Consider the following 19,131-nt stretch of genomic DNA (forward strand, 5'->3'; position numbering starts at 1 on the left):
CATCGTTTCACTTTTAGTTACTGTCTCTTATAATTTGGGAATATGTTCTATTTCTACCACCTAAATATAACCTGTCAAGGTAGTCAAAGATCAGAGGAGAAAGGATTTCCTTCTATACTAGTAGCTAACATTCAAAATCTTTTATCAAATTATGTTCTGTCTTTAGCTCTTTTCTAACTTGATTTGAGTGATTAGTAGCATTGAGTCAGAAAATGTTAGCTGTCATATATATTTGCAGACTGCCAATACGTATACATGTCTTTATATCATGATGGTTTCCTGAAAGTGATTTTAGCTACCCAGAAAAACTCAATAATCCCTAATCATATACATAGTGCCTCCCCCATGGGCAAATATGTGGACTTGAACTTAAGAAGCTATTCTATATGTTGCGTCACTCTAAATTTTTTAGAAACATCTGCAGTTTTGCTCAGTCAGTCCATATGCTGCTATTAGTGTAACTAAACCTTTTACTGTGTGAAGCCACAGAGATTCTGCAGGTGTTTGTTACAGCAGCAATTTTCCCTAATTAATAAACCCTCTATCATTTCTTACAGTATAAATAAGGTCAAAATACTAGAACATTTTCATTTAGTGTTTAGACTCGGAATACCAATAACTTCCGTGACAATGGAGATAAATATTTAAGTGTCTATTAGAAGCATACTGAATCTGAGGCTGAGAAAATTTTATGGCACAACAGAAGCAAGGATCAACAGTGCTCGCTGGTTGCCAGTTGAATCATCTCTCAGGTGAATTCTGAATTCAATGAAGTATTTATGATTCAGCAAGAGAGTTGTTTAGCCAGGTTTGGAGAAATATCGTAAAGCATCTGTACTCAAGTTGTCAACTTTTCAAAGCAGTTCTGGACTGAGTTATTGAGAAAGCAAATATGGTGGGGGGCAGGTTCAGTTAAAGCTTCTTTTTATCAATAGCTTGGCCACAAAGAAGTACACTCTTTAGTCCAAATGGATAAACACACACCTGGTACATCTGGACAGTTTCTCCTTGAAATTCTGTGTAGAGAACATGGTTACCATATGGACAGATGCAGCTTACTGCACTCTTCAACTACCTTGACTTTTCTAAAAACTACTCGTTTTTTTAACCACTGTCCATGGCTTGATTCTCAAATATAACAAAGAATCTTAGATTTGACACTTGCTAATTTTAGTTTTCACTAAGCAGAAAAAACCCAACAATGCTTAATATTTTAATTCAAATAAATTATGTGAGGCTTTCAAAAGGGGCAATGACTAAATAAGTTGGTTGCAAAGAATATGAAATAAAATTAAATGCCTTAACTTCCTCCTCTTTAATAATTAAACTTAAGTCCACAAATATAATACTAGTGCCAAATGCAAGAAAATTTCATGGGATGTGAAAGCCTAGGATTCTCAGCATTGTTTTAATATATGAGTCTGCTATATAGTATTTCAGGAAAAATCAAAAGATGTTAGTATTAAAAGAAAGCCTCTGTCTTTGTATAGGGCTATTGCCAACTTCAAACAGTGCACTTGCCACAATGCAGGGGCACAAGCACCTCTACAAAATGCTAAGGTGCCATCGTGACAGTGACTTGTCTCCATCCTGAGCTAACCTGACACGCTTCCAATATAAACTAGCACTATATAAAAACAAACTTTTGATAAGGAGCTCAAAGACAAAGAGGCACTGAGCACCTAGCATGGTGAACACACAGTTTCCTCCTCAATACAGCTGACCCTTGAACAACGCAGGCGTTAGGGGCGCCAACTCTCCACACAGTTGAAAATCTGCATATAACTTATAGTCAGCCGACCCTCTCTATCTGCAGTTCCTCGTGGATTCAACTAACCTTGAATCGTGCAGTACTGTAGGATTTACTATTGGGAAAAAAGCCCCATATAAGTGGACCCTCGCAGTTAAAACTTGTGTTGTTCAGGGGTCAACTCCACATGTTTGCTAAGTGATGGATTTAAGATGCAAATACAAACTTTAGCCCAAATTACTGGCTTTACTGATGTAGGTGTTTATGCCCTCATCATGTTCCAAACGGATTATGGCAACTAAAAAACATGCATAAAATATCATAAAGATAAACTGAGAGTAAATAAGAAAAGTTGCAACGGGATAAGTGAATAAGATGGAGCCAGTAAGCATGGATTTGACTACTTCATCTTCACTGTGTAAGATTTAAAAAGTACACGTTATCTTCCTAATGAAGAACCATGTCATTTAATTTGTTGCAAATTTCTTTTCTGAAAGTATTCAGAATAAAAAATCGGATTTTCCCTAATGAAGAGTCTGGGAACTTGAAATCTATGTTTTGGCTCAAGAAAACATTTTTAGTTCCAGAAATCATTGTTTAGGATAAACAACAGGTGAGGAGAAGACAGTGCAGACTCTAGACTCAAGATCAGTAAAATCTCGGTGAGGCAGAGAACAAGTATCTTCACAGACTGACCTAAGCTGGAGGCAGGGGACAGTAATAAGTAAAAGTGTGCCTGAGAGATGTATTATGGAACCAAATGAACAAAAACCACAGAACATCTATATTTAAAACAAACAAAAACAACAGGAAGCATAAGCATAAACCACTTTATCTCAGACACCCCGAGAGTTCACTTACCTATCGCTTGAGCTAAGGCTATGACAACTTCCTGGCAAGTTGTGACTTCGGTGACCCCACAAACAATCCTCTGAACTCCGTCCACCCATACTTTAAGTTCCATGGTGCCCCAGCCAGTCACCCAAGGGCCCTGAGACTGGTCATCAAGGCGTCAGGTCATGTCTCTGGCCACGAAAACACGGAAAAGGCAGAGCCTGTGTAGTCAGCTAAAAAGAGGAAAAAACATTTTTAATAAAACAAATCTTACCATTTCTTCTAGTAAGTAAATGGTACCAAAACAAATTTTAATATATCGTAGTCCTACTACCATTAATGACCATGGGCTTACCTATTCACAGAACTGAATTTAGCAGTGTGAATACAACCACGGCCACCTCTCATGACACCGCATGGTACTGCTATTTCCACAATTAGAATATTAATCATAAAGTCACTCTCCATTGACCAAAGAAATCTTATTTACTTGACCAAGCCCTATTGCTCAACATACAAACTATTTTTTTTTACAAAAATTACTTCATTAGGATAATTTCTGAGGTTAAAAAAAAAAAAGTTTTTTTGGTCATTTTAGGAATCACAAATAATTGAACCAGTTTCCGCAGCCTTGCCAGCATCTGTTTGTTCCGTGTCCCTTGCCTCGCTCTCTTGGCCAAGGGACCGAGAGTGTTGTCTTCACCACTGAAACTCCAACACCAAATTCAGCATAAGGCACAGGTATGCAGAAAATATTAGCTGAAGGAAATTAATTCTTTCGTTGGCTGACAACTTCCCCATTTATGAACTGCTTGTCCTCTACCCATTTATTTAACTGGAGTTTGATAACTGTCTTCAACTTTTTTTTTTTCTAAACATCTTTATTGGAGTATAACTGCTTTACAATGGTGTTAGTTTCTGCTTTATAACAAAGTGAATCAGTTATACATATACCTATGTCCCCATATCTCTTCCCTCTTGCGTCTCCCTCCCTCCCACCCTCCCTATCCCACCCCTCTAGGTGGTCACAAAGCACCGAGATGATCTCCCTGTGCTTTGTGGCTGCTTCCCACTAGCTAGCTATTTTACGTTTGGTAGTGTATATATGTCCATGCCACTCTCTCACTTTGTCCCACCTTACCCTTCCCTCTCCCCATATCCTAAAGTCCATTCTCTAGTAGGTCTGTGTCTTTATTCCTGTCCTGCCCCTAGGTTCTTCATGACCATTTTTTTTTTTTAGATTCCATATATATGTGTTAGCATACGGTATTTGTTTTTCTCTTTCTGACTTACTTCACTCTGTATGACAGACTCTAGGTCCATCCACCTCACTACAAATAACTCAATTTCGTTTCTTTTTATGGCTGAGGAATATTCCATTGTATATATGTGCCACATCTTCTTTATCCATTCATCTGTTGATGGACACTTAGGTTGCTTCCATGTCCTGGCTATTGTAAATAGAGCTGCAATGAACATTTTGGTACATGACTCTTTTTGAATTATGGTTTTCTCAGGGTATATGCCCAGTAGTGGGATTGCTGGGTCGTATGGTAGTTCTATTTTTAGTTTTTTAAGGAACCTCCATACTGTTCTCCATAGTGGCTGTATCAATTTACATTCCCACCAACAGTGCAGGAGGGTTCCCTTTCCTCCACACCCTCTCCAGCATTTATTGTTTGTAGATTTTTTGATGATGGCCATTCGGACCGGTGTGAGATGATATCTCATTGTAGTTTTGATTTGCATTCCTCTAATGATTAATGATGTTGAGCATTCTTTCATGTGTCTGTTGGCAATCTGTATATCTTCTTTGGAGAAATGTCTATTTAGGTCTCCTGCCCATTTTTGGATTGGGTTGTTTGTTCTTTTGATATTGAGCTCCATGAGCTGCTTGTAAATCTTGGAGATTAATCCTTTGTCAGTTGCTTCATTTGCAAATATTTTCTCCCATTCTGAGGGTTGTCTTTTGGTCTTGTTTATGGTTTCCTTTGCTGTGCAAAAGCTTTTAAGTTTCATTAAGTTCCATTTGTTTATTTTTGTTTTTATTTCCATTTCTCTAGGAGGTGGGTCACAAAGGATCTTGCTGTGATTTATGTCATAGAGTGTTCTGTCTATGTTTTCCTCTAAGAGTTTGATAGTGTCTGGCCTTACATTTAGGTCTTTAATCCATTTTGAGTTTATTTTTGTGTATGGTGTTAGGGAGTGTTCTAATTTCATTCTTTTACATGTAGCTGTCCAGTTTTCCCAGCACCATTTACTGAAGAGGCTGCCGTTTCTCCATTGTATATTCTTGCCTCCTTTATCAAAAATAAGGTGACCATAGGTGCGTGGGTTTAACTCTGGGCTTTCTATCCTGTTCCATTGATCTATATTTCTGTTTTTGTGCCAGTACCATACTGTCTTGATTACTGTAGCTTTAGTCTGTAGTAGTATAGTCTGAAGTCATAGTATAGTCTGAAGTCAGGGAGCCTGATTCCTCCAGCTCTATTTTTCTTTCTCAAGATTGCTTTGGCTCTTCGGGGTCTTTTGTGTTTCCATACAAATTGTGAAATTTTTTGTTCTAGTTCTGTGAAAAATGCCAGTGGTAGTTTGATAGGGATTGCATTGACTCTGTAGATCGCTTTGGGTAGTACAGTCATTTTCACAGTGTTGATTCTTCCAATCCAAGAACATGGTATATCTCTCCATCTGTTTGTATCATCTTTAATTTCTTTCATTAGTGTCTTATAAATTTCTGCATACAGGTCTTTTGTCTCCTTAGGTAGGTTTATTTCTAAATATTTTATTCTTTTTGTTGCAATGGTAAATGGGAGTGTTTTCTTAATTTCACTTTCAGATTTTTCATCATTAGTGTATAGGAATGCAAGAGATTTCTATGCATTAATTTTGTATCCTGCTACTTTACCAAATTCATTGATTAGCTCTAGTAGTTTTCTGATTCTCTATGTATAGTATCATGTCATCTGCAAACAGTGACAGCTTTACTTCTTCTTTTCCGATTTGGATTCCTTTTATTTCTTTTTCTTCTCTGACTGCTGTGGCTAAAACTTCCAAAACTATGTTGAATAATAGTGGTGAGAGTGGGCAACCTTGTCTCGTTGCTGACCTTAGTGGAAATGGTTTCAGTTTTTCACCATTGAGAACAATGTTGGCTGTGGGTTTGTCATATATGGCCTTTATTATGTTGAGGAAAGTTCCCTCTATGCCTACTTTCTGGAAGGTTTTTATCAAAAATGGGTGTTGAATTTTGTCGAAAGCTTTCTCTGCATCTATTGAGATGATCATATGGTTTTTCTCCTTCAATTTGTTAATATGGTGTATCACACTGATTGATTTGCATATACTGAAGAATCCTTGCATTCCTGGGATAAACCCCACTTGATCATGGTGTATGATCCTTTTAATGTGCTCTTGGATCCTATTTGCTAGTATTTTGTTGAGGATTTTTGCGTCTATGTTCCTCAGTGATATTGGCCCTTAGTTCTCTTTCTTTGTGACATCTTTCTCTGGTTTTGGTATCAGGGTGATGGTGGCCTCATAGAATGAGTTGGGGAGTGTTCCTCCCTCTGCTATATTTTGGAAGAGTTTGAGAAGGATAGGTGTTAGCTCTTCTCTAAATGTGTGATAGAATTCGCCTGTGAAGCCATCTGGTCCTGGGGTTTTGTGTGTTGGAAGATTTTTAATCACAGTTTCAATTTCAGTGCTTGTAATTGGTCTGGTCATATTTTCTATTTCTTCCTGGTTCAGTCTCGGAAGGTTGTGCATTTCTAAGAATTTGTCCATTTCTTCCAGGTTGTCCATTTTATTGGCATATCGTTGCTTGTAGTAATCTCTCATGATCCTTTGTATTTCTGCAGTGTCAGTTGTTACTTCTCCTTTTTCATTTCTAATTCTATTGATTTGAGTCTTCTCCCTTTTTTTCTTGACGAGTCTGACTAATGGTTTATCAATTTTGTTTATCTTCTCAAACAACCAGCTTTTGGTTTTATTGATGTTTGCTACTGTTTCCTTCATTTCTTTTTCATTTATTTTTGATCTGATCTTTGATTTCTTTCCTTCTGCTAACTTTGGGGTTTTTTTGTTATTCTTTCTCTAATTGCTTTAGGTGTAAGGTTAGGTTGTTTATTTGAGATGTTTCTTGTCTCTTAACATAGGATTGTATGCTATAAACTTCCCTCTTAGAACTGCTTTTGCTGCATCCCATAGGTTTTGGGTCGTCGTGTTTTCATTGTCATTTGTTTCTAGGTATTTTTTGATTTCCTCTTTGATTTCTTCAGTGAACTCTTGGTTATTAAGTAGTGTGTTGTTTAGCCTCCATGTGTTTGTATTTTTTACAGATTTTTTCCTGTAATTGATACCGAGTCTCACAGTGTTGTGGTTGGAAAAGATACTTGATATGATTTCAATTTTCTTAAATTTACCAAGGCTTGATTTGTGACCCAAGATATGATCTATCCTGGAGAATGTTCCATGAGCACTTGAGAAGAATGTGTATTCTGTTGTTTTTGGATGGAATGTCCTATAAATATCAATTAAGTCTATCTTGTTTAATGTATCATTTAAAGCTTGTGTTTCGTTATTTATTTTCATTTTGGATGATCTGTCCATTGGTGAAAGTGGGGTGTTAAAGTCCCCTACTATGATTGTGTTACTGTTGATTTCCCCTTTTATGGCTGTTAGTAGTTGCCTTTTGTATTGAGGTGCTCCTATGTTGGGTGCATAAATATTTACAATTGTTATATCTTCTTCTTGGATTGATCCCTTGATCACTATGTAGTGTCCTTCTTTGTCTCTTGTAATAGTCTTTGTTTTAAAATCTATTTTCTCCGATATGAGAATTGCTACTCCCGCTTTCTTTTGATTTACATTTGCATGGAATATCTTTTTCCGTCCCCTCACTTTCAGTCTGTATGTGTCCCTAGGTCTGAGGTGGGTCTCTTGTAGACAGCATATATACGGGTCTTGTTTTTGTATCTATTCAGCCAGTCTATGTCTTTTGGTTGGAGCATTTAATCCATTTACATTTAAGGTAATTATCGATATGTATGTTCCTATTACCATCTTCTTAATTGTTTTGGGTTTGTTATTGTAGGTCTTTTCCTTCTCTTGTGTTTCCTGCCTAGAGAAGTTCCTTTAGCATTTGTTGTAAAGCTGGTTTGGTGATGCTGAATTCTCTTAGGTTTTGCTTGTCTGTAAAGATTTTAATTTCTCCGTCAAATCTGAATGAGATCCTTGCTGGGTACAGTAATCTTGGTTGTAGGTTTTTCTCCTTCATCAGTTTAAATAAGTCCTGCCACTCCCTTCTGGCTTGCAGATTTTCTGCTGAAAAATTAGCTGTTAACCTTATGGGGATTCCCTTGTGTGTTATTTCCCCCTTGCTGCTTTTAATATTTTTTCTTTGTATTGAATTTTTGATAGTTTGATTAATATGTGTCTTGGCGTGTTTCTCCTTGGATTTATCCTGTATGGGACTCTCTGCTTCCTGGACTGGATTAACTATTTCCTTTCCCATATTAGGGAAGTTTTCAACTATAATCTCTTCAAATATTTTCTCAGTCCCTTTCTTTTTCTCTTTTTCTTCTGGGACCCCTATAATTCGAATGTTGGTGCGTTTAATGTTGTCCCAGAGGTTTCTGAGAGTGTCCTCAATTCTTTTCATTCTTTTTTCTTTATTCTGCTCTGCAGTAGTTATTTCTACTATTTTATCTTCCAGGTCACTTATCCATTCTTCTGCCTCAGTTATTCTGCTATTGATTCCTTCTAGAGAATTTTAAATTTCATTTATTGTGTTGTTCATCACTGTTTGTTTGCTCTTTAGTTTCTCTAGGTGCTTGTTAAACGTTTCTTGTAGTTTCTCCATTCTGTTTCCAAGATTTTGGATCATCTTTACTATCATTATTCTGAATTCTTTTTCAGGTAGACTGCCTATTTCCTCCTCATTTGTTAGGTCTGGTGGGTTTTTGCCTTGCTCCTTCATCTGCTGTGTTTCTCTGTCTTCTCATTCATCTTACTTTACGGTGTTTGGGGTCTCGTTTTCGCAGCCTGCAGGTTCGTAGTTCCCATTGTTTTTGGTGTCTGTCCCCAGTGGCTAAGGTTGGTTCAGTGGGTTGTGTAGGCTTCCTGGTGGAGGGGTCTAGTGCCTGTGTTCTGCTGGATGAGGCTGGATCTTGTCTTTCTGGTGGGCAGGTCCACGTCTGGTGGTGTGTTTTGGGGTGTCTGTGGCCTTATTATGATTTTAAGCAGCCTCCCTGGTAATGGATGGGGTTGTGTTCCTGTCTTGCTTGTTGTTTGGCATAGGGTGTCCAGCACTGCAAATACGCATTCATTTTCTAACTGTCTTAAATTTAAGAGTTATTCTAATAATATAAACTTTTTTTAACTTGCTGTGTTTCCCCAGTGTTTGATATTTTGTTTAGCTGCATTATAGGTGAAGCAGAAAATTCTGCATTCTCATATGGTCAAACAATATGCCTTGATTTTTTTCTATTGATTAGAATGTTATTATTAGCCTACTAAAAATCAATTACACACAATTCTTTTTTCTGTGGGTTTTTAAAATCTCAACACTTCCTGTGTTAATAAATCTTTAATCAATCTATGATTTGTTTGTCCATTGTCCTGTGATCTTCCTATTTCTTTGCTGTTTTTAAAAAATAATGTTAAAGTTTATGAGATGTAATAAACATTGATTTAATTAAAGAAAACATTTAATTTGTTTAACGGTTTACAATGGCACTGGCATTTCAGTATTAATTGATTATTTAAAAACTTATTTAAAAAACAATACAAACTTTTCCTATAAAATAGTATTTACTACAAATAGTAAGTTAGTCCTTTTACATTCTGTTAAAGGACCTAAGACAGTTCTAGGGTACCTGGTCACCTGGGTAGATGAGTCAGAACACATGTGAGATGAACGAGAATAAACCTAATTACTTTTTCTAGGGAAGGTACAAATATACTTTTTGTTGGGAGTTCCCTGATGGCCCAGTGGTAAAGAATCTACCTTGCAATGCAGGGGACACGGGTTCGATCCCTGGTCGGGGAACGGAGATCCTGCATGCTGTGGGGCAACTAAGCCCACGTGCCACAACTACTGACCCCATGCGCCTCAACTAGAGAGCCTGCATGCTGCAAACTACAGAGCCCATGCACCCTGGAACCCATGCATCACAAGTAGAGAGAAGCTCCCACGCCACAACGAAAGATCCCACATGCCGCAACTAAGACCCGATGCAGCCAAAAATAAATAAAACAAACAAATAAATAATAAAGAAGTCTTAAAAGAAAACTTTTTGTCATGCTGTAATTTCCCAGAGTGCCGCTTCAGCTCTCTCTGCTTCCACTGCAGCGCCAAGGCGGCTTCACTAACTCCCTTTATGCCCAGAGGAAGGACCATCTGCCCCCAGCAAGCTGATTCCCAAACTGTGTTCCTCAGTTAGGAAATACTGTAAGATGTTAAATTTCTGGAAAAAAGGGCTCCAAGGCCGAGGAAATGTAAGAAATCCAGTAAACAAAGTTTAAAAAGTTCCTTTGCTGCCAGATTTCTTCGAGCATTATATAGGCTGGTGTGCACTCCAAGTGTCAAATAAGAGGCTTATATGCTACTGTCCCTAATCCATTTAGAGAACATTTAAGGAAAGGAAACATAAGAGTTCTGACTTAAAATAAGATTTGTTTCCTTCTCTGCTAGGCACTCTATTTACTAAAAATAGAATATGTATTATTCTTCCTCGGGATAAGTTAAGATGAAAAAATGGTCAAACATTAATATATTGTGTTAAATTAATATATTAAAATTAAATTGTTTTATTAAAAAGAAAAACAGCTGAATTTTTAAAGCTGAATTGAAATTTATTTAATACATAGTCCCTTATGTTTCATTAAAAGATTAAACTTGGACCTTTCAACTTAAAAGCTTTCACACAGCAAAGGAAACCACTGACAAAACAAAAAGACAACTTACTGAATGGGAGAAAATATTTGCAAATGATATGACATAAAGCATGAATATCCAACATATATAAATAGCTCATACAACTCAACATCAAAAAAACAAACCACCCAATTAAAAAATGGGCAGAAGAACTGAATAGACATTCTTCCAAAGAGGAAATGCAGAGGGCCAACAGGCCCATGAAAAGATGCTCAACATCACTAATCATCAGGGATATGCAAATCAAAACCACAATGAGATATCACCTCACACCTGTCAGAATGGCTATCATCAAAAAGAACACAAGTAACAAATTGTTGGCGAGAACGTGGAGAAAAGGGAACCCTCCTACACTGTTGGTAGGAAAGTAAACTGGTGCAGCCACTGTGGAAAACAGTATGGAGGTTTCTCAAAAAAACTAAAAATATAACTACCATATGACTCAGCAATTCCACTTCTGGGTATACATCCAAAAAAACCAAAAACACTAATTCGAAAAGATACATGCACCCCAATATTCATAGCAGCATTATTTACAATAGCCAAGATATGGAAGCAACCTAAGTGTCTATCAACAGATAAATGGATAAAGAAGATGTGGTATACATATCCAGTGGACTACCACTGAGCCATAAAAAATAACAAACTTCTGGCATTTGCAGCAACATGGATGGACTTGGAGGGTATTATGCTAAGTGAAATAAGTCAGAGAAAGACAAATACTATATGATATCACTTATATGTGGAATCTAAAAAATACAATAAACTAGTGAATATAACAAAAAAGAAGGAGACTCACAGATACAGAGAACAAACTAGTGGTTACCAGTTGGTGGGGGGCAATATAGGAATGGGGGAGTGGTCAGTACGAACTACGGAGTGTAAGATAGGCTCAAGGATGTGTTGTACAACACGGGGAATATAGCCAATATTTTGTAATAACTGTGGATGGAAAGTAACCTTTAAAATTGTACAAAAATTTAAAAAAAATAAAAAAGTAAACACTATTATTTTTAAAAAGATATTAAACTTGGGAAACCTAACACAGCAGATTATTAAAAGACAGCAGATCTCATTAAAAGTTCTCCCCACCCCCCAAGAAACCTATTATTTCAAAGAAACTCATGAGGCTCATTATTAAGTTCCATTAAGGTTTTAGTATACCATCACATATTTTCCTATCTGCATTATCACCATTTCACCTTGAACTTTTAATCATTAAGTGAATACAAATGAACATAAAACACATATACATCTGTTAAATATTACAGAGTAGAGTAATGCTGTGGGAAAACACTGAGAATAATACTGCTTAGTTAATATAAACTTGCAGGGTATTTATCCTCTTGATCAGAGACTTCCTACCACGGCTCATCACAGAGAAGATCAGCATCTGCGTTTTAAACACCACTAACAATATCTTTCAAAGTTGAATCCTTAAGGAGGGTAAGAAATGCCTTTATGGATCAGATCAATGAACCACATGGTCCAAAATTTTATTATAGGAGGGCCACTTTTTTTAGAATATGGCTTCTGTCAAGTTTGGGGCTACACTGACAATCATCCCTCCCTTCCCTTATGATCAGGGTTATTCATGAAAGTCATTTGAAGAATGTGTCTTCCCAGCAGAAGCCCCTAGTACTCTCTTTTAGAAGCTGTGACCCTGTTCTTTCCTTTATACCCTCCGAGTCTGACTCCTAAGCTCTGCTCCCAGCCTCAGAACTAGACTAGAGGGGAAAGTGCAAGGCCTACACTGTAGGTGCGTGTGGTGGATTGGTCATCATTGGAACTAAGGACTCAGGAAGCAGAAGGGCTTTGGCATCTCAGTTGGAATTTGGAATACATTTTTCCATGGAAACCTACCTATTTTGTAGGTAGAAGTAAGGTTCTACTGCAAGGGTATTAACAGAGTTCAGTTATTGTCATTGTGAGGTTTCTATATTCAAACCACTATTATTTTAATAATTTTTATAATGAAGAACTAGGTTTATACAGTAACATGTTACTGGGGAACAAGTGTTCTTTTAGCCAAGAATCATTTATTATCTTAAAAGTCTATTGGACCCATGCACTTACAGTCAATTAATCTATGACAAAGGAGGCAAGAATATACAATGGAGAAAAGACAGTCTCTTCAACAAGTGGTGCTGGGAAAGCCAGACAGCTACACGTAAATCAATGAAATTAGAACATTCCCTCACATCATATACAAAACTAAACTCAAAATGGTTTAAACACCTAAATATAAGATATGACATCATAAAACTCCTAGAAGAGAACATAAGCAAAATATTCTCTGCAACAAACTGTAGCAGTATTTTCTTAGATCAGTCTCCCAAGGCAAAAGAAATAAAAGCAAAAATAAACAAATAGAACCTAATCAAACTTAAAAGCTTTTGCACAGCAAAGGAAACCATGAACAAAAGAAAAAGACAACCTACAGACTGGGAGAAAATATCTGAAAATGATGCAACCGACAAGGGGTTAATTTCCAAAATGTACAAACAGCTCGTACAACTCAATATGAAGAAAACAAACAACACAATCAAAAAATGGGCAGAAGACCTAAATAGCTATTTCTCCAAAGAAAGCATACAGATGGACCACAGGCACAGGAAGAAATGTTCAACACAGCTAATTATTTGAGAAATGCAAGCCAAAACCACAACAGGGTATCGCCTCACACCAGTCAGAATAGCTATCATCAAAAGGTCTATAAATAATAAATGCTGGAGAGGGTGTGGAAAAAAGGGAACCCGCATACACTGTTGGTGGGAATGTAAACTGGTACAGCCACTATGGAAAAGAGTACGAAGGTTCCTTAAAAAACAAAATAGAGTTACCATAAGATCCAGCAATCCCACTTCTGGGTATATATCTGGAAAAAATGAAAACGCTAATTCGAAAAGATACATGCACCCCCACGTTCATTGCAGCACTATTTACAATAACCAAGACATAGAAACAACCCAAATGCCCATCAACAGATGACTGGCTTAAGAAGATATGGTATACATATATACAATGGAATATTACTCAGCCATAAAAAAGACCGAAATTGCCATTTGCAGCAACATGGATGGACCTAGAGAATATTATACTTAGCGAAGGAAGTCAGACAGAGAAAGACAAATACTATATGATATCATTTATATGTGGAATCTAAAAAATAATACAAATGAGTCTACATACAAAATAGAAACAGACTCACAGACATAGAAACCAAACTTATGGTTACCAAAGGGGAGAGGAAGGGAGGGAGGGACAAATTAGGAGTATGGGATTAACAGATACAAACTACTGGGAATTCCCTGGCGGTCCAGTGGTTAGGACTCCACGCTTCCACTGCAGAGGGCATGGGTTCAATCCCTGGTCGGGGAACTAAGATGCCTCATGCAACATGGTGTGGCCACAAAAAAAAAAAAAGATACAAACTACTATACATAAAATAGATAAGCAACAATGATTTACTGTATAGAGCAAGGAATTATATTCAGTATCTTATAATAACCTATAATGGAATATAATCTGAAAAGAAAATAACTGAATCACTTTGCTGTACACCTTAAACTAACACAATATTGTAAATCAACTATACTTCAATTTAAAAAAATGTCTATTGGAATTAAGCACCTGAATTTGTGGAGACATGTTCCCCCAAGACCAGTGCTTTAGTAAAGTAATTTATTCAATCCTCATTATTTGTGGATTCCTTATTTGTGAATTCACCCACTCACTAAAATTTATTTGTAACCCCCCAATCAATACTTGTGGCACTTTCATGGCCATTCACAGACATGAAAAATTGGAGTTGCCTGACCTATACATTCCCAGCTGAGGTTGGACAAAATCAGTGCTCTGTCTTGCTTCAGCTTCCATGCTGTCAACAAGTGTCTTTCCTCAGTCTATTTAGTGCCATGCTTTGCATTTTTGTAGTTTTTGTTGGTGACTTCACTGTTAAAACCAGTTCCCAAGTACTGTGCTGAAGTGCTGTCTAGGGTTCCTAAGGGCAAGAAGGTTGTGATGTGACTTAGAGAAAAATAAGCTTTGTTCAGGCATGTGTTATAGCGCTGCTGGCTGTGAATTCAATGTTAGTGAATCAACAACGTATATTAAATGAAGTGTCTTTAAATGGAAAAACACATAAGACAAAGTGATATATTGATCAGTTGATGAAACTGTTGTGACCAAAGGCTCTTGCAAATGACGAGAATTGACTGTGTACCTCTAAATGGTATAACTTCCTTATGATGGCAATCATCAAGCTCCTGGGCAAATCCCATCATTCCCTGGACGCTACACACAAGCATACAGGTGGCTTATTGCCGATTTTAACATTTCCTTCATTGTTAGTTTCGCTCAAGCTCTGACGTTATTGCATATCAAAGAATTCTTTGTAAAAACAGTATACAGACAAACTGGGTTATAATAAAATCTTCACAATCAAGCTAGTTACTTTAATTAAGTCAAATATTAATGCTAGCCCCAGTTCTTTCTGCATCACAGAGAAAGAGATTCACACAATGAACACGATACATTCTGAATAGTACTTATTAGAACTACTAATAATCAGATACTAAAATTATCCTTTGTGTACAAAACTGGTAAAAAAAAAAACAACTACTAAAGGGAGTTTACATTATCTCATTCTAAAACTAATTTGATGTGGGAATTAAATGAAGTTATGTAGAATAACTGCTACCAACTAAAAAAGTATTAACTTTTTAATGTTTAAATATTACTGATGTAAGGAAAAAAATGTCTATGGGTACCTGCTGCCTGAAGATGAAAAACAACCTGGAGAGCATGACAGGATGAAGCACAACGTGGGAGGAGAAGAGGGAGAGTGAAAACACATTAGGAAAAAAAGAGGCGATGAGAAACCAGAATTTGGCAGATACAGGTAACGGTTTTTGGAAAACTGCCTCAGACGCCAGTCATAGGTTACCTGCCCCTGAACTGCAATGTTCAGGTTATGCATGTTTGACACTCTTGTTCTGTATTTTGGAAACTCAGTTAAACGTTAAGTTGCTTTTATCAAGACCATTATTTTGCTATAACGCAGTTCTGCAAATGGTGTCACAGAAATGGGTTGTTACAAAAAGGTACACAATGTCAAAAGCGGTGCTAAGGAAGATGACCTTAGTAATAAAAATAAGAGCCTCCCAAAATGAATTCTTGAGAACAGCAGTCCTGAGAGATGCACCATGGGGAAATAAGGTTCCCCAGTCCAACAATTTTGAGAAACATTTCATAACATGTCATCTCTGGGAGACAATGCGCAGCAAGATAAAGGTTCTGATACCCCAGGGTAGAGAAACTGGTCAAACTCTGTTAAACTTACTCAGTGACTTAGCATGGCGGGTGGGGAGTGGAAGGGGGCACAATGCCTATAAAATATATTTTATACTATAGGATGCAAACTTCTAACTTTTAGAAAATTTGTCTATATGTAAAAATAAGATTTCTACCAACGCTTTAATGTATTTTGAGGCACTCAGAAGTGGTGATGGATACACTGTTTGAAGTTTTACTTGCAGGAACAATACAGAACAAATGAGAATATTTAATAGAACCCTAGCTTTCTCTTTTGCTTATACAAAAAGTCTTCATTGCCACGATAAAGCCATCTCTTCTAAAAATGGGTTTTATATTTTTCTTTTCAGGGACCTGTCTAAATCATAGGATTTTTCTTTAATAGTATGTTTTTAGAAGTTCTCAAAGCTAAGCAGTATGTGCATATTAACTATTAAATCCAATAAACCCATGCTCTTTCCTCTATTACTCATCATCCTCAGATCACAGCATTCAAACACATGCAACGATCTAACATTTCCCAAATATTACATGTGCACATGACCACTCCGCAACCATGGCGAGGAATGGCACGAACACCGACCATCTGCCAAGCACAGTGTCTTGTGTCTCATTTATTCCTCACAGCACAATTCAGTGAGTTAGGTATCACTGGCCTCACTTTAAAGGTGAGAAAAGTGAGTCTCAGAGAGCTTAAATAACTAACTCTCCCAAGGTCACGAACCTTGCAATTTGGGGGCATATATTCAAAACTGGGGTGAATAAAGAAACTAAGGAATGAGTAAGGCAGGCTTCTCCAAAAGGATTCACTGTACCTAAATAAGTGTTCTTAAAATGTCCTAAATTATACTAAGAGAACTCATCTATCACCTCCTGGAAATTTATTTCTATTAATAAACAACAATCAGACAGTAGGTATAAACTTGCCATTCCAGGAGAAAGAGAAGAGGTAAACCAACTGAATCGTGCTAAGAAACTACAGTTTAAATTCACAGAACCTATGATAAATAAATGCTCATGCCAGCAAAATGAGTGTCTCATAGTCAGATTCATTTTTCAATGCCAACAAATTATTCCTCCAGTTTTGGAAAATTATGTCCATATTTATTTTACAGAGGCCTAAATAAAATATGTTTGCATATTTGTATTAATTTTAAACTCTTGCCTTTAATATTAAGCAAAGCTTCTTAGAGATTTCCGGCATTTTCTTTAAGTTCACACCATTAAAAACTACTTCCTGGAATAAGCCATTTTTTCCAAGGGACCATTGATTTAGTGGACATAGCATTTACCAAGGTTCAAATCCTGAGTCTATTACTTAAGATGCATAACTTTTCAAGTGGCATGTGTGAGAAATAGAATGCCTTTTAAAAAAATGTACCTAGTGCGGGGCTTGGCTCAAAGTGTAAATTCAATAAAAGTTTGCTCTGTGTATGGAAGTAAAAATTATAACTCAAAAATTAGAAACTTCTTTTCCTGAAGGAAAAAAATCAATAGAAAAGCAACACTTTGGAAACATTATTTTTATTTTAATAAGAGCACCTGAAAATAAAGACATTTTAGATTATGACACCGTGTACCTAAGAGCAGCCAACACTCTCAAAGTTTTTAAATGGAGATTAGAAATGATAATTGGGATTAGCACCCATATTAAAAAATTTCAATTGCATCTGGTATAAACATGATACAAATCAAGTTAAAGTTATTGATATGAAAATATTGATCCTTCTACTAAGAACCATCTTTTTTAAAAAAATAAACTTTTAAAATAAATATAACTAGTAACGTTAGTATTTTTTATTTAGCATCAAATTTAGTGTTAGAAGAGCCATTATTTTCAGTTGAGTTTCTTATTCAAAGCTCATCTCCAGATAGCTTACGGACAATTATATTTTTCTAAATCACATATAATGTTAAACCTATATCTATGATTTTGAAATGGAGACTTCTTCCATACCCAGAGGTGTAAACCAACAGGTCACAGAGCAGTATCAAAAATCTTTTGGGAGTACAGTACTTCGTCAGGACAGTACTTATTTCTGAACTAACAATCTGAGTAAATTTTGACCTGTCAATTAAAGCTCTGAGCAGAAATACAGGATTTCTATGTAATAACTATAACTTAAGAAAAAGCAAAATCTTTACAGTTACCCATTTTAGAGAATAGAGAGATATATTTCCAGTAACCAAAGCTAATCTCAAAAGCAAGTTCTTATTCGAAATAATTCTTTTTACTAATCTAATACTAAACTGACACCACCAAAAAGTCATTTATTCCCTAGTCCCCTCAAAATGGTTACCATTTGTAAAATCATTCTGATACCCCATGGAAATACAAGGACATGTTTATTAGATTGAATTCTTCTTTGAGTTCTGGCTGACAGAACACTGATAAAGGAAGTGTTTTGCTTAGGAATTTAACCTGGAAATTCATACCTTGAAAAGGGTCACAGGAGAACAAGGCATGGAGAGGCCGGGGAGGGTGGCATGAGACAATGGCCACTCGGTGGGTCTGAAGGGATGTCATAAAAGTGATGGAAATGAACCAAGACCAACACATAAAAATGAACAATTCAGTCTAGGTCAGGGCCTCCAAAAGCCCCTACAGCCCTCATTGTAAGCCAATTCATGATGGTCAAAATCTCTCTAGTCATAGTAACCCTGAGTCAGCTTTCTGGAATGCCACCACTCCACACGAATGCTACTAACCATAACACGTGCACCTTTCTTCTTTTTTTCTGCTATTCCAGCCTTGCCGTATTCTTCTTTCCAAGTCACAAGCCTACCAAAATCACTCAAAAATAATTTGGCTCTATGTGGTGAAAGTTCAAAGGAAGCTGTGGATTCCTTACACCTAGAGATGTCAAGGAGGGATGGGCACATGATGGTACTTTCTCCAGACAGATAAAGGTCGCTCATTTCATAGAGTTCACTGAAACCAAATGGATAAGATATCTTTCCTTTCGGAGCTAGCAACCTGCTGGCCAACAACTAGTATAATCATTTCACTGAACACAGAAGGCTGAGGTCTAGCCAAATTTCATCATTCGATCAAGGTCACATGGATGGATGTTAGCCAATCTTTGGAATAATACTAATTTAGATTATTCTGAAAACTGAAATTAAATGATTAAACTTAATTAAGTGCCCAGTACAGAAGATGTTGAGGGAGTTGCTCTTGTAAAGAACTCTAATGAAAACGGACCATAAAATGGGAGTTGCCTCTGACATAGGAACATTGGCATGAAAAAACTATGTGTTGCTTTTTCTTGATAATTCTCTTAAATGTTCA

General features: G+C 36.7%; 1 protein-coding gene across 4 annotated transcripts in view; it reads right to left on the minus strand.

The window, feature by feature from the left end:
• Window positions 1–19,131, minus strand: part of RASSF8 (Ras association domain family member 8) — a 126,210-nt gene that overhangs the window by 11,789 nt on the left and 95,290 nt on the right. For all 4 annotated transcript variants that reach the window (XM_061205221.1, XM_061205223.1, XM_061205224.1 and 1 more), the window contains exon 2: window positions 2,612–2,817. In XM_061205221.1, coding sequence (XP_061061204.1) covers window positions 2,612–2,714 — 103 coding nt within the window. In that variant the 5' untranslated portion in view covers window positions 2,715–2,817. The remainder of the gene's footprint in view (window positions 1–2,611; window positions 2,818–19,131) is intronic.

The sequence above is a fragment of the Eubalaena glacialis genome, chromosome 11 (assembly GCF_028564815.1).
Source record: "Eubalaena glacialis isolate mEubGla1 chromosome 11, mEubGla1.1.hap2.+ XY, whole genome shotgun sequence".
NCBI classification, from domain to species: domain Eukaryota; kingdom Metazoa; phylum Chordata; class Mammalia; order Artiodactyla; family Balaenidae; genus Eubalaena; species Eubalaena glacialis.